This window comes from Lepisosteus platostomus, chromosome 13 (assembly GCF_059453375.1).
Source record: "Lepisosteus platostomus isolate fLepPlt1 chromosome 13, fLepPlt1.hap1, whole genome shotgun sequence".
NCBI lineage: Eukaryota > Metazoa > Chordata > Actinopteri > Semionotiformes > Lepisosteidae > Lepisosteus > Lepisosteus platostomus.
The window spans coordinates 14,326,465-14,342,315 of record NC_142623.1 but is presented as its reverse complement, the minus strand read 5'-3'; the positions used below and the strand labels follow the sequence as shown (position 1 = coordinate 14,342,315).

Below are 15,851 nucleotides of genomic sequence, written 5' to 3'. Positions count from 1 at the left end.
GTGATTCTTGAATATAAAGACCCCCCCAAAAACACTCATATTGCTTCTTTAATTCTGCCCGCTCTTCTCTAAGCGTAAATCAGATGCCCGGGTCACTGCCCACACACACACACAGACGGCTCACACCGCGCCCGACACGACGAGCCGCCAGCGACGAGAACCGCATCGACCCCCAGGCGCTGGCTAAAAAAAGAGGCAGGGAGCTGCGGGCAGGCCCGACGGGCACCTTTATTTTCAGAAAACCACTTTCTCCAGGCCTGCGGCACTGGCGTCCCTGCGCAGAGAAACCAAGGATGAAGAAGAACCAGAGCACTTATTGTTGTCAGATTTACTGATATCTGTCCGGTATTACACAACTGTGACCCAGCCAGCAGTTACAAGTTATTCAGCTGACCCTTAATTACTTAATTTGTTCTTAATTACTTAATTGAGGCAGTTGTTCAGAATATCCCCCCAGTGTAATCAACACATACTGTATATCACTTGCTTCCGCCTTACCTGTGACGGGCGTGTCTGTGTCCCACTGTGGCTGTGCCATCAGAGCCCACATACAAGGTCAATCCCTCATCTGTCTCGAGACAGAAAGGAGAGCGTGATCACTAACCCGGCCAGCTGTCCATCCACCCTGGACAGCCTGGGGATCGGGCCCTGTTCCGTCGCTGAGGCAGAGCTCGCGGTCAATGGGTGGGCTGGCCAGGGACAGCCCAACGCTCACAGCTCAGAGGCCTGGGCGTTTGAAAAGCAGCATCCCAAGCACCCCAAAGAAGAGCCTGGCTTCCCTCACTTGGGAGGAAGACCGAGGAACACAGGAACCCCAGAGGGGGAATAACTCAGCAGGGGAGCTCAGGAGCAATGGTGAAACCTGAACCAGAGGACACCAGTGGAGACTGTGGGAGAGCACATTAGCGACTGACAACAGGATGTCTACACAAAGGGTTGCGGGAGAATGGAACAAGCTGCCAGCCATGTTGTCGAGGAAAGGAGATGAGATCCTCAGATGGGCCGAATGGGACAGTAAAACAGGTGTGTTTCGCACCCTGGGCACCGCTCTGGAGGTCGGCCTCTGCGGACAGGCGCTCCCGGCACAGGTGCTCCACCACGTCCCGGGCGTCCACCCTGGTGTGCCCCACCCGGGTCAGCTGCCCCGCCACCGCCGCCCGCTCCGCCTGCTCGGGCTCCAGCCAGCGCGAGGGGCCCGGGGGCACGCCCGTCACCTCCCGCTCCCGCTGCAGGGTGTCCAGGGAGAAGGCTGAGCGCGGGAAGAAGACAGGGCATGTGTGAGCAGGGCGCCCCCTGCAGGGCGGGACGCTGCAGGACCCGAGCCTCGGCAGTGAGAAGGGAGAGGCAGGCGACGAGGGGGGTGTGCTGGGGCGAGCGCGGTCACCTGGCGCATAGCAGCTGTGCTCAGGTGAGGCTGATGATGGCAGTGCGCTCAGAGACAGGGCCGAATGGCCAACACAGGAGGAAGGTCTGGAAGAAAAACACAGTGATCCGTTGATTGCTTTTTAAAAGATCAATTACTGGCTGATTGATTGGGTCTCTGGTAGTTTGATTGAGGAACTAATGGATTGATCAATTGATTGATCGGCCAAGTGGCAGGATGGTTAGTTGACTGATTGATCGCTTCCTATTTCACGGGAGTTTCAGTTTTCCCAACTACCTGACCATCCCATGAGCGAAATCAGGGCCACCCAGCCCTGGCCCTGGAGGTTCTGGGTCTCTGTAAAGCAACAGCTGGGAGAGATTGTTATAGTTGGCCAATGATGCAGTAATGGGCTGTCTGAAGTCATTGAGAGCTGAGCACGAAAGGAAAAGCAAACAGACACAGCAGTTCTCCAGGGCCCGGACCGGACCCCCCTGGGCCAGTTCAGCCAGCTTTCAGCAAGTGCGGTGTCGTTTTCCAGCGCATCGTGACCCGCCAGCTGTGTTTGCCTCTCGCACTGCCGCTGCAGAACCCAGCAGCACAGAAACGGCCGACTTACACCCTGAAACAGGGGTCCCCTGCCAGCAGCTGCATCCGAACCCCCACCTGCGGACGACAGAGAGGGGTATCAACGGAAAGTCCGGGAAGCCCTGGGGGCGGGAAGGCGATGGCGACTGTGGAGGTGAAAGAAGGGGCCAGGCTGAGAGAGAGCCGCTCGTCTCACCAAAGCCCTTAGTGCACCGCTGCAAAACCTTCAGAAGAAAAGAGCTCAGAATTTCCTTCCCATCCAGACGAAGGACAAGCGCTCAGGGATTCCCCCGGTACAGACTGAGAAGCGCTCCGTTGGAGAAATGTTTCCCTCTTCCCCTTAGAAGACAGTCAGGAGTCCGTCTCGGAAGTTAAAAGAACTTTTTATTCCATACGCATGGGAGCGAAACACACCAGAGATGCTCGGTGTGTTTTTCTCACAGTAATTCAGCTCTGGCTTATTTTTCTGTCATCCGTCACGCTTCCCTGTACTCACAAGATTGGCAGTGTTCCAAAATCACACACATCTGTTTGCTAAAGATCAATCGGATTCATTTCATACAACTGGTTCCTCAGGTCTGTAGCACGCGTCCCTGTAGAACAGTATAGAATTACATAGCAGCCCTGGTGTCCAGCATTCCCCCAATCCAGTTCAAACCACTTTTGAATGTCCACCTTATAAAATACTGCAGCTTCTGCAGGAGAAGCGTGTGCCAAGTTCACCGAGACCCTCTCACCAGCTCCTCCCGGCAGCGGCGGAGCTACCTTGAGGATGGAGTTGTCCGGCTTGCTGGCCTTTCTGCCGTAGCCCTCCAGGAGGCAGTGTCGCGCGACGAGCCCGGAGCCCGCGAACTCCGACAGGTCCAGGTCCGCGTAGCCCACCTGCGGGGAGGGGCCGGGTCACAGACATACGACCGGGGGGCTCTGCTCGGGGGCTCTCTGATCTCAGTTACAATCCAGAGCTCGGCTAACGCCCCGGGCACAAGCCAGATCTCCTTGAGGGTTTGGCTGCTGATCGGGAAAGCTCCCAGGACACCTGCCGGCCTCCAGTCGCCCATGTCAACTCCTGGCGTGGAGTGGGGGTGCACTCCTCCTCTGGGGAGCTCCAAGATCTATTATTACAGCTCTGATAATCGGTGCAGTGCAGTGGCTCTGAGGCTCAGGATCTGCGCTTGTGGCTGGAAGGTTGCCGGTTCGTATCCCGCGGCCGACAGGGGAATCCTACTCCCTTGGGCCCCTGGGCAAGGCCCTTAACCCCAGCTGCTCCAGGGCTGCCGTATAAATGGCTGACCCTGCGCTCCGACCCCAAGCTTCTCTCTCCCTGTCTGTGTGTCTCATGGAGAGCAAGCTGGGGTGTGCGAAAAGACAAATTCCTAATGCAAGAAATTGTATATGGCCAATAAAGTGATCTTAATCTTAATCCCCCATTACCTGTGTGACCTGATCTGTTGTCGATTATGCTTTAAAAAAACACCTGAACCACCGGTCACGCCTCCTCCTTGATCCCCCTCTCCTGAACCCCCAGCAGCCAGGGAAGGCTGAGACACCGGGAAGACACCCCCAGCAGCGGCTCGGCTGGACTCACCTTCTCAAAAGACTTCCCTCCTTTGACATCCTGTAAGACAAACACCAGTCAAGACAAACGCCGGGAGAAGGGACGGGAACACTCGGCTTCCCAGTTTCCCGGCTGGCATTGCGTCTTGGGTTCAGTTATTTCTCCTTGGTCAGGAAACCAGAATCGTGGTTTCAGCAGAACCTGCTGTTCAAATACTGACCAGCAGAGGCCGATATTTCCCTCTCCACCCCACCCCATACCATCAAGAACTATCTGCAGAAAATCAAAGCAGAATCCAAAATTCAGAAAAATAATATGGCAAATATTCTAAGCAAAGGGATTGCCCCCAATCCTGACCAGAATCCAGATGTTTTCATACAATTCCTACAACCTTCATGATATTGGCAGAAGACCTGAGGAGGTGAGTGAAACAGGCCTGATTCATGCTGGGTTGGACCTTGTAAGATTTCCCCAGCTCTTTTTACAGGATGTTGGATAATGAAAGTGAAATCTGGCTGTTACTGTAAGAGTCTCCTGCTGTTGCACCCGGCGTGAGAGATAAAGGGGTCGCCCATGGCAGAGAGAGGCTCTCACCTTGCGCACCGACAGCCTGCAGACACAGCTGTCCAGCACCCCCGTGTGGGGGTTCACCGACACCCTGGCCTCAAACTCAAAGGTCGCCCCCCAGTGCACCGCGTTCAGCAGCACCTCCTGCCTGCCATGGGGGGACAAGGAAGGGTCAGTGTCCCCTGTGAGCGTGCGGGGGGGGCACACAGGATGATTCTGCTCTCTCCGCTGGGATCGGAGCTCGGGCTACAGAGAGCTGCTTGCCCTCCTAACCAGCCGCCCGAAAGTTCAGCTTCATCACACAGCAGAAGACAGAATCTCAGACCTGGGGACGTGGTTTGGGGGAGCTCACAGCAGGGCCTCCCCACTCTGTTGGAAACATCACCTGGACTGTGTTTCTGATGCAGGGGGCTTTACACTGTTCCACCTGCACCTTCCCGCCCCACCCTGCTCTACCCCACCCCTTCCCGTTAGCTCCTCTCTACTCTACCCCACCCCTCTCCATTAGCCCCTCCCTACTCTACCCCACCTCTCCCCATTAGCTCCTCCCTAATCTACCCCACCCCTCCCCATTAGCCCCTCCCTACTTTACCCTACCCCTCCCCATTAGCGCCTCCTTACTCTACCCCACCCCTCCCCATTAGCGCCTCCCTACTCTACCCCACCCCTCCCCATTGGCGCCTCCCTACTCTACCCCACCCCTCCCCATTAGCTCCTCCCTACTCTACCCCACCCCTCCCCATTAGCTCCTCCCTACTCTACCCCACCCCTCCCCGCCCTGCCCCGCCCCACCAGCCTGCCACACACCGGGGGGACTCCTGCGCGTAGCTGCCTTCCAGCAGGCGCACTTTGCAGAACAGGATGCCGCTGAGGCGCGGCACGTTGGCCAGCTCATGCAGGAACAGCGTGGCCAGGAAGCGGTGCGTCTTCCTCCTGCCCAGCGTGTCCAGAGCGCCCAGCAGGCGGCGCCGCAAGGGGAGGGAGCCGCCAAGCAGGCTAGTCCTGTCCATTCATCGCCGCCACTCGCTGTGGTCCAGGAGGAGAGACGAGACAGAGAGCTGGTCAGCCTTGGGCCACCTGGCTACGGTGGACAGTGTGTGCCGGAATTTTGTAGGTAGTCCTTCCTCTCTAGAAGAGGGGGAACTTGTCACTTCCTGAAAGAGGAGGATTACATTTTCTGAAGGGAGGTGGGGTGGTGCTAAAGTTGTCATCAAGGCCCAGACTGGTAAAGTGATGTCACAATGGTCGACAGAGTGTGACATCACAATGGATAGCTCTGCCCATGTGTCTCCCAGGGACAGTGGTATTGCCTGACTTGAATTTTGGCTCGAATCGGGGAGGGCAGCTACTGTAGCGCTGTGATCTGCTCAGATAGCTTTAGTAAGGAGCCCAAGGCACAAGTGGGAATTGTATTCAAATTGCTTTTGCATAAAGAGGTTCAGCTAAAATATTTGTAAGGAAAACGTTATTGATTCGGTAAAGGGTTCAGTTCAGCAGGCGAGAGTCCAGCAGGAGTGATAGCTAGCCTTTCATGTTTATTTTGTGTCCAGGGGTGGTTGGGTACCTGACCGGCTCAGTCAGTCCATTACATCAGCTCCATGAAGCAGAGTAAGTGCTTCAAAACGAGACTGGAGGAAGCTGTTCGACATCACACAGGGATCAATTTAAGCTTGTAACTGAGACAGACTCTGTCCCCAGACAGACCCCACGGCCCATCGTGTGATGTCCAGGGGGGGTGCGGCTCCAGACTCTTTATTATCTTCCATAAAACAAAAACCCAGCCACCCATTTTATCACAAAAAACAAGCCTTAAATACAAACATGTGAGAATGTGAAATTTTCGATTCTTCTCCGTCAAACACAGAAGGAACCCCGCCGTGTCTTTCGCGAGGCTGTGCGCCCCCTAGTGGGCAAGTGGGCTAACTGCGGTCACAGGTGAGGCCGAGACACCACGCTGAGAGCAGCGACAGGGCGTTCACCACACGCCCATCTGATACCTGAGTCAAACAGCTGGGACTGTCCCCCTGGATACCCCTTGAGACCCCCAAGCCTCCTCTCTCTGGACGTGTACGGTCAAGCAAAGGGTTGGCGGGCAGCTGCAGGTGGCCACTCCGTTCACCATCCGCTCGGACGCCCAGGCAGCTCGCTGCCGTCCTCCATCGCTCGTCACTCTCTCTCTCCCGCCTTCCGCTGCCTCGGGGAGGAATCGCTGACGCTTTGGCTCCGTTGCCACGGCGATCGCAGGTGCCTCTGAGACCTGGGTGACGTGGGTACCTGGCTTGGGCTGGGGCTGAGGGAGGAGTCAGCCCTCCCTCTTACAGTGGCAGGCTGATAGGCTGGCAGCATGGAATCCAGGTCTCCAGTTAATTAACTGGTACTTTTGAGGATCCTGAACACTTGAATCAGGCCCTCCATAGTCTTCTCTGTTCAAGACTAAAGAGATTCAGTCCCCTCATCCTGCCAGAGTAGAATATGCCTTTAAGACCAAGAATGTATCTGATTGCTCTTCTTTGGATGGATCTCTAAAGCCATATTTTTTGTGACATCATGACCAGAATTGTACCCCCTATTCTCAGTGAGCCTCTATCAAGGTACTGTACCACTCTGCACCAGTGAGCTGTACCAGTGTCCTGTACCAGTCTGCACCAGTCAGCTGTACCTGTGTCCTGTACCAGTCAGCACCAGTGAACTGCACCAGTGTCCTGAACCAGTCTGCACCAGTCAGCTGTACCCATGTCCTGTACCAGTGAGCCTTGATTCAGGGGATGGTGTTATGTGCTTAGCACACACTTTCCTGCCATCATCAGGCAGAGATGAAAGCAGCGACGCTTCCCTGCAGAAATCTGCTCGGACTCCTGATGAGGCAATCAGCTCCTTTGATATTTCATACCTTTCACACTTGCCGGGGGAAAAGAAAAATGTATTTCTGAACAAAGACAAATAAACCTTTGAAATCAAGACAGCCTCTGAAATTGTACCAGAATGACAATGACTTCTCATCACAGCTCCTGGAGAAACTGCATATGTTCAAAGCTGCCTCTTCTCCCCCTCCAGGAGCGGCTCTGGAGATGTTAAAGATTTAGAGCACACTTCCACAATGTGTCTGGGGGCACTTCTCTGCACCACGGGGCTGTAGGGCTGGGTGAGTGATCCAGCAGCATTTTCAAACAGAAAGCATCAGCCAAGCTCCTCCATCTACATACATTCTCCATAGAGTTTTACCTTTATATGCGTGCACCTCACTGACCTGCTGAGCTGTCTGAACATCTCTGCTCTTCTCTGCATGTCTGTATGACTGCAGCACAGTGGGTAAGCACCTGGTCTCCTAACAGACAGGCTGTGGGTACTTGAGAGAGGTGCTTTACCTTAGGTGTTCCAGTATCCCAGTCCACTCAGCACTACAGTAACCAGGATGAGCTCCTGTCAAGGGATGGACTGTGTCCTTCTGTACTATATAAAACCCACCTATTTTTGAATCGCTTTATCCAGTATAGGGTCACAGGGGAGCCAGAGCCTATCCTGGCCAGCAACGGGCACAGGGCAGGGTACTCCCTGGAAGCGACACCAGTCCATCGCAGGGCACACACAGACACAAACGTAGACACACACACCAGGGCCAATTGATCCCAGAGGCCAATTAACCTACCAGCACAGACCAGTCTGTGGGCTGCGGAAGGAAACCGGAGCACCTGGAGGAAACGCCCGTGAACACAGGGAGAACGTACAAACTCCACACAGACAGCACCCCAGGAATTGAAACCCAGGGCCCCAGGGTTGCAAGGCGACACTGTTGACCACTGCGCCAACATGGTCAGCAAATACCACCATTAAATCCAAATTTTATTTTACAGAAATTGTCATGTGGTACAGAAGCCTATAAGTGCCATGGAAAAATATATTGCATTTAAATTATATGGTATTTAAACACAATACTTACTTTTTGAACAATATTGCATAATATTTCAATATTGTCTAATATATTAATACATTGTAGTATACTGTATATGCAGAAATATTGTCCCACACACAGTAACACTTTCATTACCATAAGAAGAATATCGACACACTCCTCTTTGTGTAAATGAATTAGCAAATGAAGGAGCATGTGTGATGTGTTTTGTGTACGCAAAGGTAAACTGCCCTGTGATGGAGCATTCCTGGGGTAAACACGTCATTTTCACTATTTTTATGAAAAGCAGAAAAGTCAAGACTTTACAAACGCACTGTATTTTTTATACGAAACATGCAGATAACTTGTCATCTCATCTTTAAACATTGAACAGAATACGTTTATCATATACTGTTGGTTTACCCATAAGTATTTAAGCATAAACACCTCCAACGATTTCATCCTGTGCTGACATCAAATACATTTCGATTTGGAAACTCACAGCAAACAGCAGGAAACGTGGCTTGTGAAGGGAGAGGAAAGAGTGTTTCTGTGTTGGCTTGCACAGACATGACTGTAATGAAATAAGGGAATGCTAAGCAAAACCCCAAACAGCTCCAGGATGGCTCTAAAATTGGGGCCTTAGCCAACAGAGTCATGCATTGATGAAGACAACCTCGTTAGTGGCAATGTGTTAGCAGCCATATCTCGTAACAAAGCAATTTCAGGTCTTTAAACACAAGAATTTGTTTTCTCCATGGCGCTAATAGGCTTCTGTACAAAAGTACAGATCAATTACATTTAATTACATTTTGCCCGAGTGCCGCACAAACATCTCATCTCCAGAGTGTGTTTATCGAGCACTTTAGTGTGTCTGCTGCTGATGACTGTCACAGATGTTTGCTTTTTCTTAAGTCTTTAAATAAGAGCCCTCTCTTCTACTACCACAATAGTGGAGGTCTGATGCAATTTTAAAAATTAGTATTTTAATTCAGCCATTGGGGGACCCAAAACTCCCAATAAAATAATTCTCTGTGCTGGGGACTGACCTGACCAGTGAAGTCTCTCTCTGTGCTGGTGACAGTCCTGACCAGTGAAGTCTCTCTCTCTGTGCTGGGGACAGTCCTGACCCGTGAAGTCTCTCTCTCTGTGCGGGGGACAGTCCTGACCCGTGAAGTCTCTCTCTCTGTGCGGGGGACAGTCCTGACCCGTGAAGTCTCTCTCTCTGTGCTGGGGACAGTCCTGACCAGTGAAGTCTCTCTCTCTGCGCTGGGGACAGTCCTGACCCGTGAAGTCTCACTCACTGTGCTGGGGACAGTCCTGACCAGTGAAGTCTCTCTCTCTGCGCTGGGGACAGTCCTGACCCGTGAAGTCTCACTCACTGTGCTGGGGACAGTCCTGACCAGTGAAGTCTCACTCACTGTGCTGGGGACAGACCTGACCCATGAAGTCTCTCTCTGTGCTGGGGACAGTCCTGACCCGTGAAGTCTCTCTTTGTGCTGGGGACAGTCCTGACCCATGAAGTCTCACTCACTGTGCTGGGGACAGTCCTGACCAGTGAAGTCTCTCTCTCTGTGCTGGGGACAGTCCTGACCAGTGAAGTCTCTCTCTCTGTGCTGGGGACAGTCCTGACCCGTGAAGTCTCACTCACTGTGCTGGGGACAGTCCTGACCAGTGAAGTCTCACTCACTGTGCTGGGGACAGTCCTGACCAGTGAAGTCTCACTCACTGTGCTGGGGACAGACCTGACCCATGAAGTCTCTCTCTGTGCTGGGGACAGTCCTGACCCGTGAAGTCTCTCTTTGTGCTGGGGACAGTCCTGACCCGTGAAGTCTCTCTCTCTGTGCTGGGGACAGTCCTGACCAGTGAAGTCTCTCTCTCTGTGCTGGGGACAGTCCTGACCAGTGAAGTCTCTGCTCCCTTCCCACACTCATACCATAAGAATATATGTTAGAACTCTTGGGTGAGAAAAAAAACTTTAATGAAAACACATTTACACCAATGTTTTAAGAAAAATACATAACTGCATTTTATATTTACATGAATTTGCTATTCCCTTGGGCCACATTCCTAAAGATTGAAGCTACTTTGTATCAAGCTTTCAGCTTCTAGGAAATTCCTGAACATTATCATCACACCCTTTCTTCAATACAGAGAGACCAAGCTCCCACTGCACAGCTGTCTGATCGTTTCCAGGTTTTCCAAGCAGTTCTTTCCAAAGCCCTGCATCCTGTATTTAAAGCTTGTTACACTGCTCTGGGTCCAACTGCATAGAGAGACGATAACAAGAGAACGCAAACGAGCTGCTCAGGCTTTTACGGCTTCTTGTGAACCAAAGCCATTGCTGACAAAGCTGGGAAAACATGAGCCGGACCGAACTGCTGCACAAAGGGAGTTGGGAGTCAAAGCCGAAAGGGTTGTAGTTGGAGAACTAAGTTGACTTTCATGTGAAGAGCTAGTGCACCTACAGCACCATGACTTTGTAAAACCCCACCAGAAGGAACTGTAGCCCACAGCACAGGGCACAAGTACTGGAAATCGGGCTGTCTTCACTGCAGCCAGTCCCCCAGCTCAGCAGTGCTCTGGACCCATGCCGCCGAGGTTAAAGAGGGCTCAGAGGCGCTGCTCTGCCCCATCCGTCTCGGAGCCGTGTCGGGTCAGTCCTGCTGGGATTCACTCACACCCATCTGCTTCAGCAGCCTCTGCTCCTTCCTGTTCCGCATCCTCTCCTTAAACTCCTCCAGCTCCTTCCTCTGCTCCCAGAGAACACACAAACAGCATAGCGTCATCAGGAGTGCAGTGTGTACAGTGTATAATACACACCAGGTATGTAGTGTGCAGCGTATAACACACACCAGGAGTGCAGTGTGCACAGCGTGCATAACACACACCAGGAGTGCAGTGTGTACTGTGTATAACACACACCAGGAGTGCAGTGTGTACTGTGTATAATACACACCAGGTGTGTAGTGTGCACAGTGTATAAAACACACCAGGAGTGCAGTGTGAGTAGTGTATAATACACACCAGGAGTGCAGTGTGTACTGTGTATAACACACACCAGGAGTGCAGTGTGTATAACACACACCAGGAGTGCAGTGTGTACTGTGTATAATACACACCAGGTGTGTAGTGTGCACAGTGTATAAAACACACCAGGAGTGCAGTGTGTGCAGTGTATAATACATACCAGGTGTGCAGTGTGTGCAGTGTATTACACACACCAGGAGTGCAGTGTGTGCAGTGTATTACACACACCAGGAGTGCAGTGTGTACAAGTATAATCCACACCAAGATTAACACCACTTATACTGAATGATACGATCTGTATCTGTAAAAAGTTGCTCTAACTCTTTCTGTTTTCCATTTCCTATTCTCTCCACACCTGCCCCCCTCCTCCAGTGAGATGGGGGAGAGGCTGTCCAGACTCTCCCGGAGCGGCGCAGGGGCTGCTCAGTGATTGATCCTGCCCTTTAAAGGCCAGGCGCCCGCGCTCCCAGAGCAGCGGCCATCGATTTCCCCTCCGGCAGGCAGGCGCCGCGATCCCAGGGCCTGCGGCAGCCCCCGACGCTAACCACACCGTCGAGCTCCTGTCAGCGGGCCGGCAGCACCGCTAATCACCAGGCAGAGGCGAGGCCAACACTTACGTGCATCTTCTCATCTGGGGGGTAGATCTCCCGCTGAAACACACAACACGCAGCCGGTCAGCCTGAGAGGAGCAGCGCCCAGCCGGCAGCTCACAGACCTGCTTCCTGCCGCCAGAGTCGAAGCGTTTTCTCAGAACTCTTTGCTGCTGGCTTTGTAAAACTTTGTAAAACTGCTGAAATGGTGATTACAGTACCCTCATTTACCTAGCCACTTAATTCTCACATGCACATGTATAACACATGGGAAGCATGGTGACGCAGGGGTTAGCATTGTTGCCCTGCTGCACTGGGTTCTATTTCAGACCTGTGTGCTGTCTGTGTGGAGTCTGCATGCTCTCCCCACATTTGAGTGGGTTTCCTTTGGGTGCCCCAGTTTGCTCCCACAGTGCAAAGACATACTGGTGGGTTAACTGGCTTCTGGGAAAACTGGCCCTGGCGTGAGGGTGCGTGTCTGTGTGTGCCCAGTGATGGACTGGCGTCCTGTCCAGGGTGTACCCTGCCTTGTGCCCATTGCTTGCTGGCTGCACCGCGACCAGTGATAAGGAGGAGAGAAACAAGCTGTGCAGTGTATGATCGTGCAAACTGCCCACATCAACAGAAGTACCTTTCTCTTCACCACGTACTCCTCGAAATACTCCGCCTGGTTGGAGACCCAGAACACGGCCACTGGGAAGGACAGGTACAGCATCATCTGTGTGCAGAGAAGAGCGACAGGCGGCTGTTGGCAGTGAAGCAGCTGCAGAACAGCACTGTGCAGGCAGATTTACAAGGCCTTAAATCGCCAGCACCTGTGTGGACCAGCCAGGCCACGCCCAACACAATGAGTGTGCATACGTCATCCCCACCTCCGTGTTACACCACTCCTCTCTCCCGGTCCGTCACACAGGCTCCTGTGCAGATTCACACTGTTCCACCACTGCTCTCTCCTCTCTCCGTCCACACTGTTACACCACTACTCTCTCCTCTCTCCCTGTCCACACTGTTCCACCACTGCTCTCTCCTCTCTCCCTGTCCACACTGTTCCACCACTGCTCTCTCCTCTCTCCCTGTCCACACTGTTCCACCACTGCTCTCTCTCCTCTCTCCCTGTCCACACTGTTCCACCACTGCTCTCTCTCCTCTCTCCCTGTCCACACTGTTCCACCACTGCTCTCTCTCCTCTCTCCCTGTCCACACTGTTCCACCACTGCTCTCTCCTCTCTCCCTGTCCACACTGTTCCACCACTGCTCTCTCCTCTCTCCGTCCACACTGTTCCACCACTGCTCTCTCCTCTCTCCCTGTCCACACTGTTCCACCACTGCTCTCTCCTCTCTCCCTGTCCACACTGTTCCATCACTGCTCTCTCCTCTCTCCGTCCACACTGTTCCACCACTGCTCTCTCCTCTCTCCGTCCACACTGTTCCACCACTGCTCTCTCCTCTCTCCCTGTCCACACTGTTCCACCACTGCTCTCTCCTCTCTCCCTGTCCACACTGTTCCACCACTGCTCTCTCCTCTCTCCCTGTCCACACTGTTCCACCACTGCTCTCTCCTCTCTCCCTGTCCACACTGTTCCACCACTGCTCTCTCCTCTCTCCCTGTCCACACTGTTCCACCACTGCTCTCTCCTCTCTCCGTCCACACTGTTCCACCACTGCTCTCTCCTCTCTCCGTCCACACTGTTCCACCACTACTCTCTCTCCTCTCTCCCTGTCCACACTGTTACACCACTACTCTCTCCTCTCTGCTGTCCTTCACACAGGCTCCTGCGCTGATTCACAGTTACTCCCTGGGGTACATATCTCACACCCCGAGACCAGAGGAGTACAGATGGGCCTGAAGCAGGGGTCCCTGTCCCCAAGGTCCGCTGCGTGTCTGCAGGTGCTCCAGCTCACTTTAAAACTAACTTAACTAAACAGTAACTTAAAAAAGGCAATAAAAACGATCGCGACTAATTTATGACCTGAAGGCTTATGAAAGACGGCCGAACTGAGCAAAGGAGTTGAAATATGTTTCAGGAGACCGATCAAAAGGATTTCAGGGTCAAACACGGGCCTCGCATTACACAGCTCCTGACAACCGTATCAGCAGCTTACTGGTAAACACGGACAGAGCGCGAACATAAGAACACAGTTTGGACCCCTGTTTTATAAAAGAGCACCTTACACCGTATCAAGGACTCAGCAGCAAGAACGTGCGAGATAACAGAGATTATTACTAAGATCTACAGAAACCTCGTCTAACCGACAGCGGCAACGGTTAAATAAAACTGCATCTCAGGTTTCAGAGGTCTCTACGTCTGAGACAAAGCCAGTGTATTTAAAATAAATGCATTATTACCCGGAAGATCTCTAACTTTACCCCCATGTTTGCATCAACCTTCACTTCACAACGCTTCCGGTAGAGATAGCGCCGATTGGTCTGCAGTGCATGCCAATCATTTGACGGACTCGCGTAACGTGCAATGTGATTGGCGGGGTTATTTAGCAGCACCGCCTTCTTTAAAGGGACAACCTCTTACCTACTGTGCGTTCTGTCAATGCTCATTAGTAACTGATGAAAAACTCAGCCTGGAGAAATCGTCCTTTTCTGTATGCAGGGATGAATTATAATGCGAGAATGAGCCAAAGAGCAACCCGTATTTAACACTACCTTATACAGTCATAATAGCATTCTTCAACGATCAAAATCCTTAATAATGTGATGCGGAGGCACACACAGAGTACAGTCAAGCACACCTGAATGATTCTTATCTGCGCCCCTCGTTGTCCCTGCAGCTGCAGCGCTGGAGATGCGGCGCAGGAGGGATTCAGACAGAGAGAAGGGGATTATGAACAGTTTTCATAACTTTTTAGGTGAGGAAATGGCATATGGCATGTGGCATGATAGCTCATTACTGACAGCTGAGTCTGATTGAACTTGGCTGTTGTTGTAAACGCAGCTCCAAAACCTGGTTTTCCCTAGCAGTCTTCCATCCCAGTACTGACCAGACCCAGTCTGGTCTGTATACCGTAGCTATAGTAAGAAAAAGAAATATGCATATATTCATTAAGAGTGGCTCAGAGCTCTCTCATCTCTGCAGGGTCCTTGGGAATATTAATTACATTCTGTTCTTTATTGACTAAGCCTTGCGTTTCCACGACAACCGCAGAGCCACGTGCCGGCCTTTATGAGAAACACAATTTAAGGTTAGGGGATCCCCTAACGAGCAAACACACAGGGATGGGAAACAGGGGAAGAACGGAGATCGCATTGTGGCGGATGTGGAGAAGTGTGGACTTCAGTGAGGCACAGTGGAACGTCTCACATAAATCGTGCTGAGAAATGTTCACCATCATCATCCCTTGCATTTATATTATGCCTTTACTCCAGAAGGATCACAGATCCGTTCACACCATCTCCCAGGGTGGCCCGTGGGGGCTCCCCTGCACCCGCAGCCCCGCTGCCCAGCAGATCAGGGCTCATCGCTGTGCTGTATCCGATCCAGAAGAGCTTGCTTGGGGTTCCTGACGTAATTGTAATTAGGTTTTGCATTCATTTTTCCTGCCTGGAAACACCACCTGCACCCCCACAGCGCTTCATCTGTGTTCCAGACTGAGAACAGTGGCCAGGATGCTGTCACCTGCTAGCCCCCAAATCAAATCTGATTTGGATAGCCAGTGATGTTTGCTCTGCAGCTGAAAACGTTAACGACTCTGTGCTCGTTAACCTTTATTGTGAAACAGACAGAGGGCTTGGAGGAGTGCCTGTGACCTAATTATAATAATATTTTTAAAAGTAGCATCTCAAAGCACTTTACAGTAGGCATAAAAAACACTTATAAGAATAGCAAATTACTAATTAAGAATAAGCATATGAGAAACACAATGGGTGCAGCTGAAGACACAGACACTAATGAAATAAAAGCCCTTCAGAAGAGAGAGGTTTTGAGTCTAGATTTAAATGAACTCAGGGTAGGTGACTCTGTGATATCCTTGGGGATAGAATCCCAGAGCCAGAGCCTTCTTTTAGATGGGATGTAGGAAGAGAAGGCTGTGTCACCCATAGAATATGAATAAGCTTGCCAGATATCTGGGAGATATCTGCGTGGCGGGGAATAGGACGATAGTAACAGACAAGTACTGAGGTTCCAAACCACGTACAGCCTTATAGGTGAGATGGAGGATTTTGAAGTCGACTCAAAGCCTAAAAGGAAGCCAGTGCAAAAACTTCAGGCTTGCACGCGATCTGGTCAGGATTCTGGCTGCTGAATTCTGAACACA

General features: G+C 52.0%; 2 protein-coding genes and 1 long non-coding RNA gene across 4 annotated transcripts; 1 reads left to right on the top strand and 2 right to left on the bottom strand.

The window, feature by feature from the left end:
• Positions 1 to 204: 204 nt before the first annotated feature.
• Positions 205 to 5,268, bottom strand: LOC148650018 (EEIG family member 2-like). Of its 2 annotated transcripts, XM_088603375.1 has the most exons (9): positions 4,881 to 5,266; positions 4,101 to 4,221; positions 3,537 to 3,566; positions 2,717 to 2,833; positions 1,983 to 2,029; positions 1,385 to 1,470; positions 1,037 to 1,249; positions 499 to 568; positions 205 to 274 (listed from the first exon to the last, which is right to left on the bottom strand). In XM_088603375.1, the coding sequence occupies exons 1-9, from the start codon at positions 5,081 to 5,083 to the stop codon at positions 235 to 237; spliced, it is 927 nt and encodes a 308-aa protein (XP_088459501.1). In that variant the 5' UTR covers positions 5,084 to 5,266; the 3' UTR covers positions 205 to 234. The 2 variants fall into 2 exon arrangements, with proteins under 2 accessions (XP_088459501.1, XP_088459503.1); XM_088603377.1 differs by lacking the exon at positions 2,717 to 2,833 and having other exon boundaries at positions 4,881 to 5,268.
• A 131-nt stretch (positions 5,269 to 5,399) lies between these two features.
• Positions 5,400 to 7,031, top strand: LOC148650017 (uncharacterized). Its single transcript, XR_015926235.1, has 2 exons — positions 5,400 to 5,473; positions 6,650 to 7,031. It is a non-coding gene; the product is annotated as an uncharacterized LOC148650017 (long non-coding RNA).
• A 2,890-nt stretch (positions 7,032 to 9,921) lies between these two features.
• On the bottom strand, positions 9,922 to 14,022 carry pet100 (PET100 cytochrome c oxidase chaperone). The gene is made up of 4 exons (XM_088603374.1): positions 13,930 to 14,022; positions 12,214 to 12,300; positions 11,610 to 11,642; positions 9,922 to 10,715 (listed from the first exon to the last, which is right to left on the bottom strand). The coding sequence occupies exons 1-4, from the start codon at positions 13,954 to 13,956 to the stop codon at positions 10,620 to 10,622; spliced, it is 243 nt and encodes an 80-aa protein (XP_088459500.1). The 5' UTR covers positions 13,957 to 14,022; the 3' UTR covers positions 9,922 to 10,619.
• Between the last annotated feature and the right edge of the window lie 1,829 nt (positions 14,023 to 15,851).

Excerpts from the sequence above, each read along its gene's own strand:
- LOC148650018 (XM_088603375.1), bottom strand. The coding sequence starts at position 5,083 with ATGGACAGGACTAGCCTGCTTGGCGGCTCCCTCCCCTTGCGGCGCCGC. Across the intron at positions 2,834-3,536 it reads GAGGGAAGTCTTTTGAGAAG|GTGGGCTACGCGGACCTGGA; the intron begins GTGAGTCCAGCC and ends CCCTCCCCGCAG. Across the intron at positions 569-1,036 it reads CCTCCAGAGCGGTGCCCAGG|ATGAGGGATTGACCTTGTAT; the intron begins GTGCGAAACACA and ends GTCTCGAGACAG.
- pet100 (XM_088603374.1), bottom strand. The coding sequence starts at position 13,956 with ATGGGGGTAAAGTTAGAGATCTTCCGG. Across the intron at positions 11,643-12,213 it reads AGTACGTGGTGAAGAGAAAG|CGGGAGATCTACCCCCCAGA; the intron begins GTACTTCTGTTG and ends TGTGTGTTTCAG. Across the intron at positions 10,716-11,609 it reads CCCCAGATGAGAAGATGCAC|AGGAAGGAGCTGGAGGAGTT; the intron begins GTAAGTGTTGGC and ends CTCTGGGAGCAG.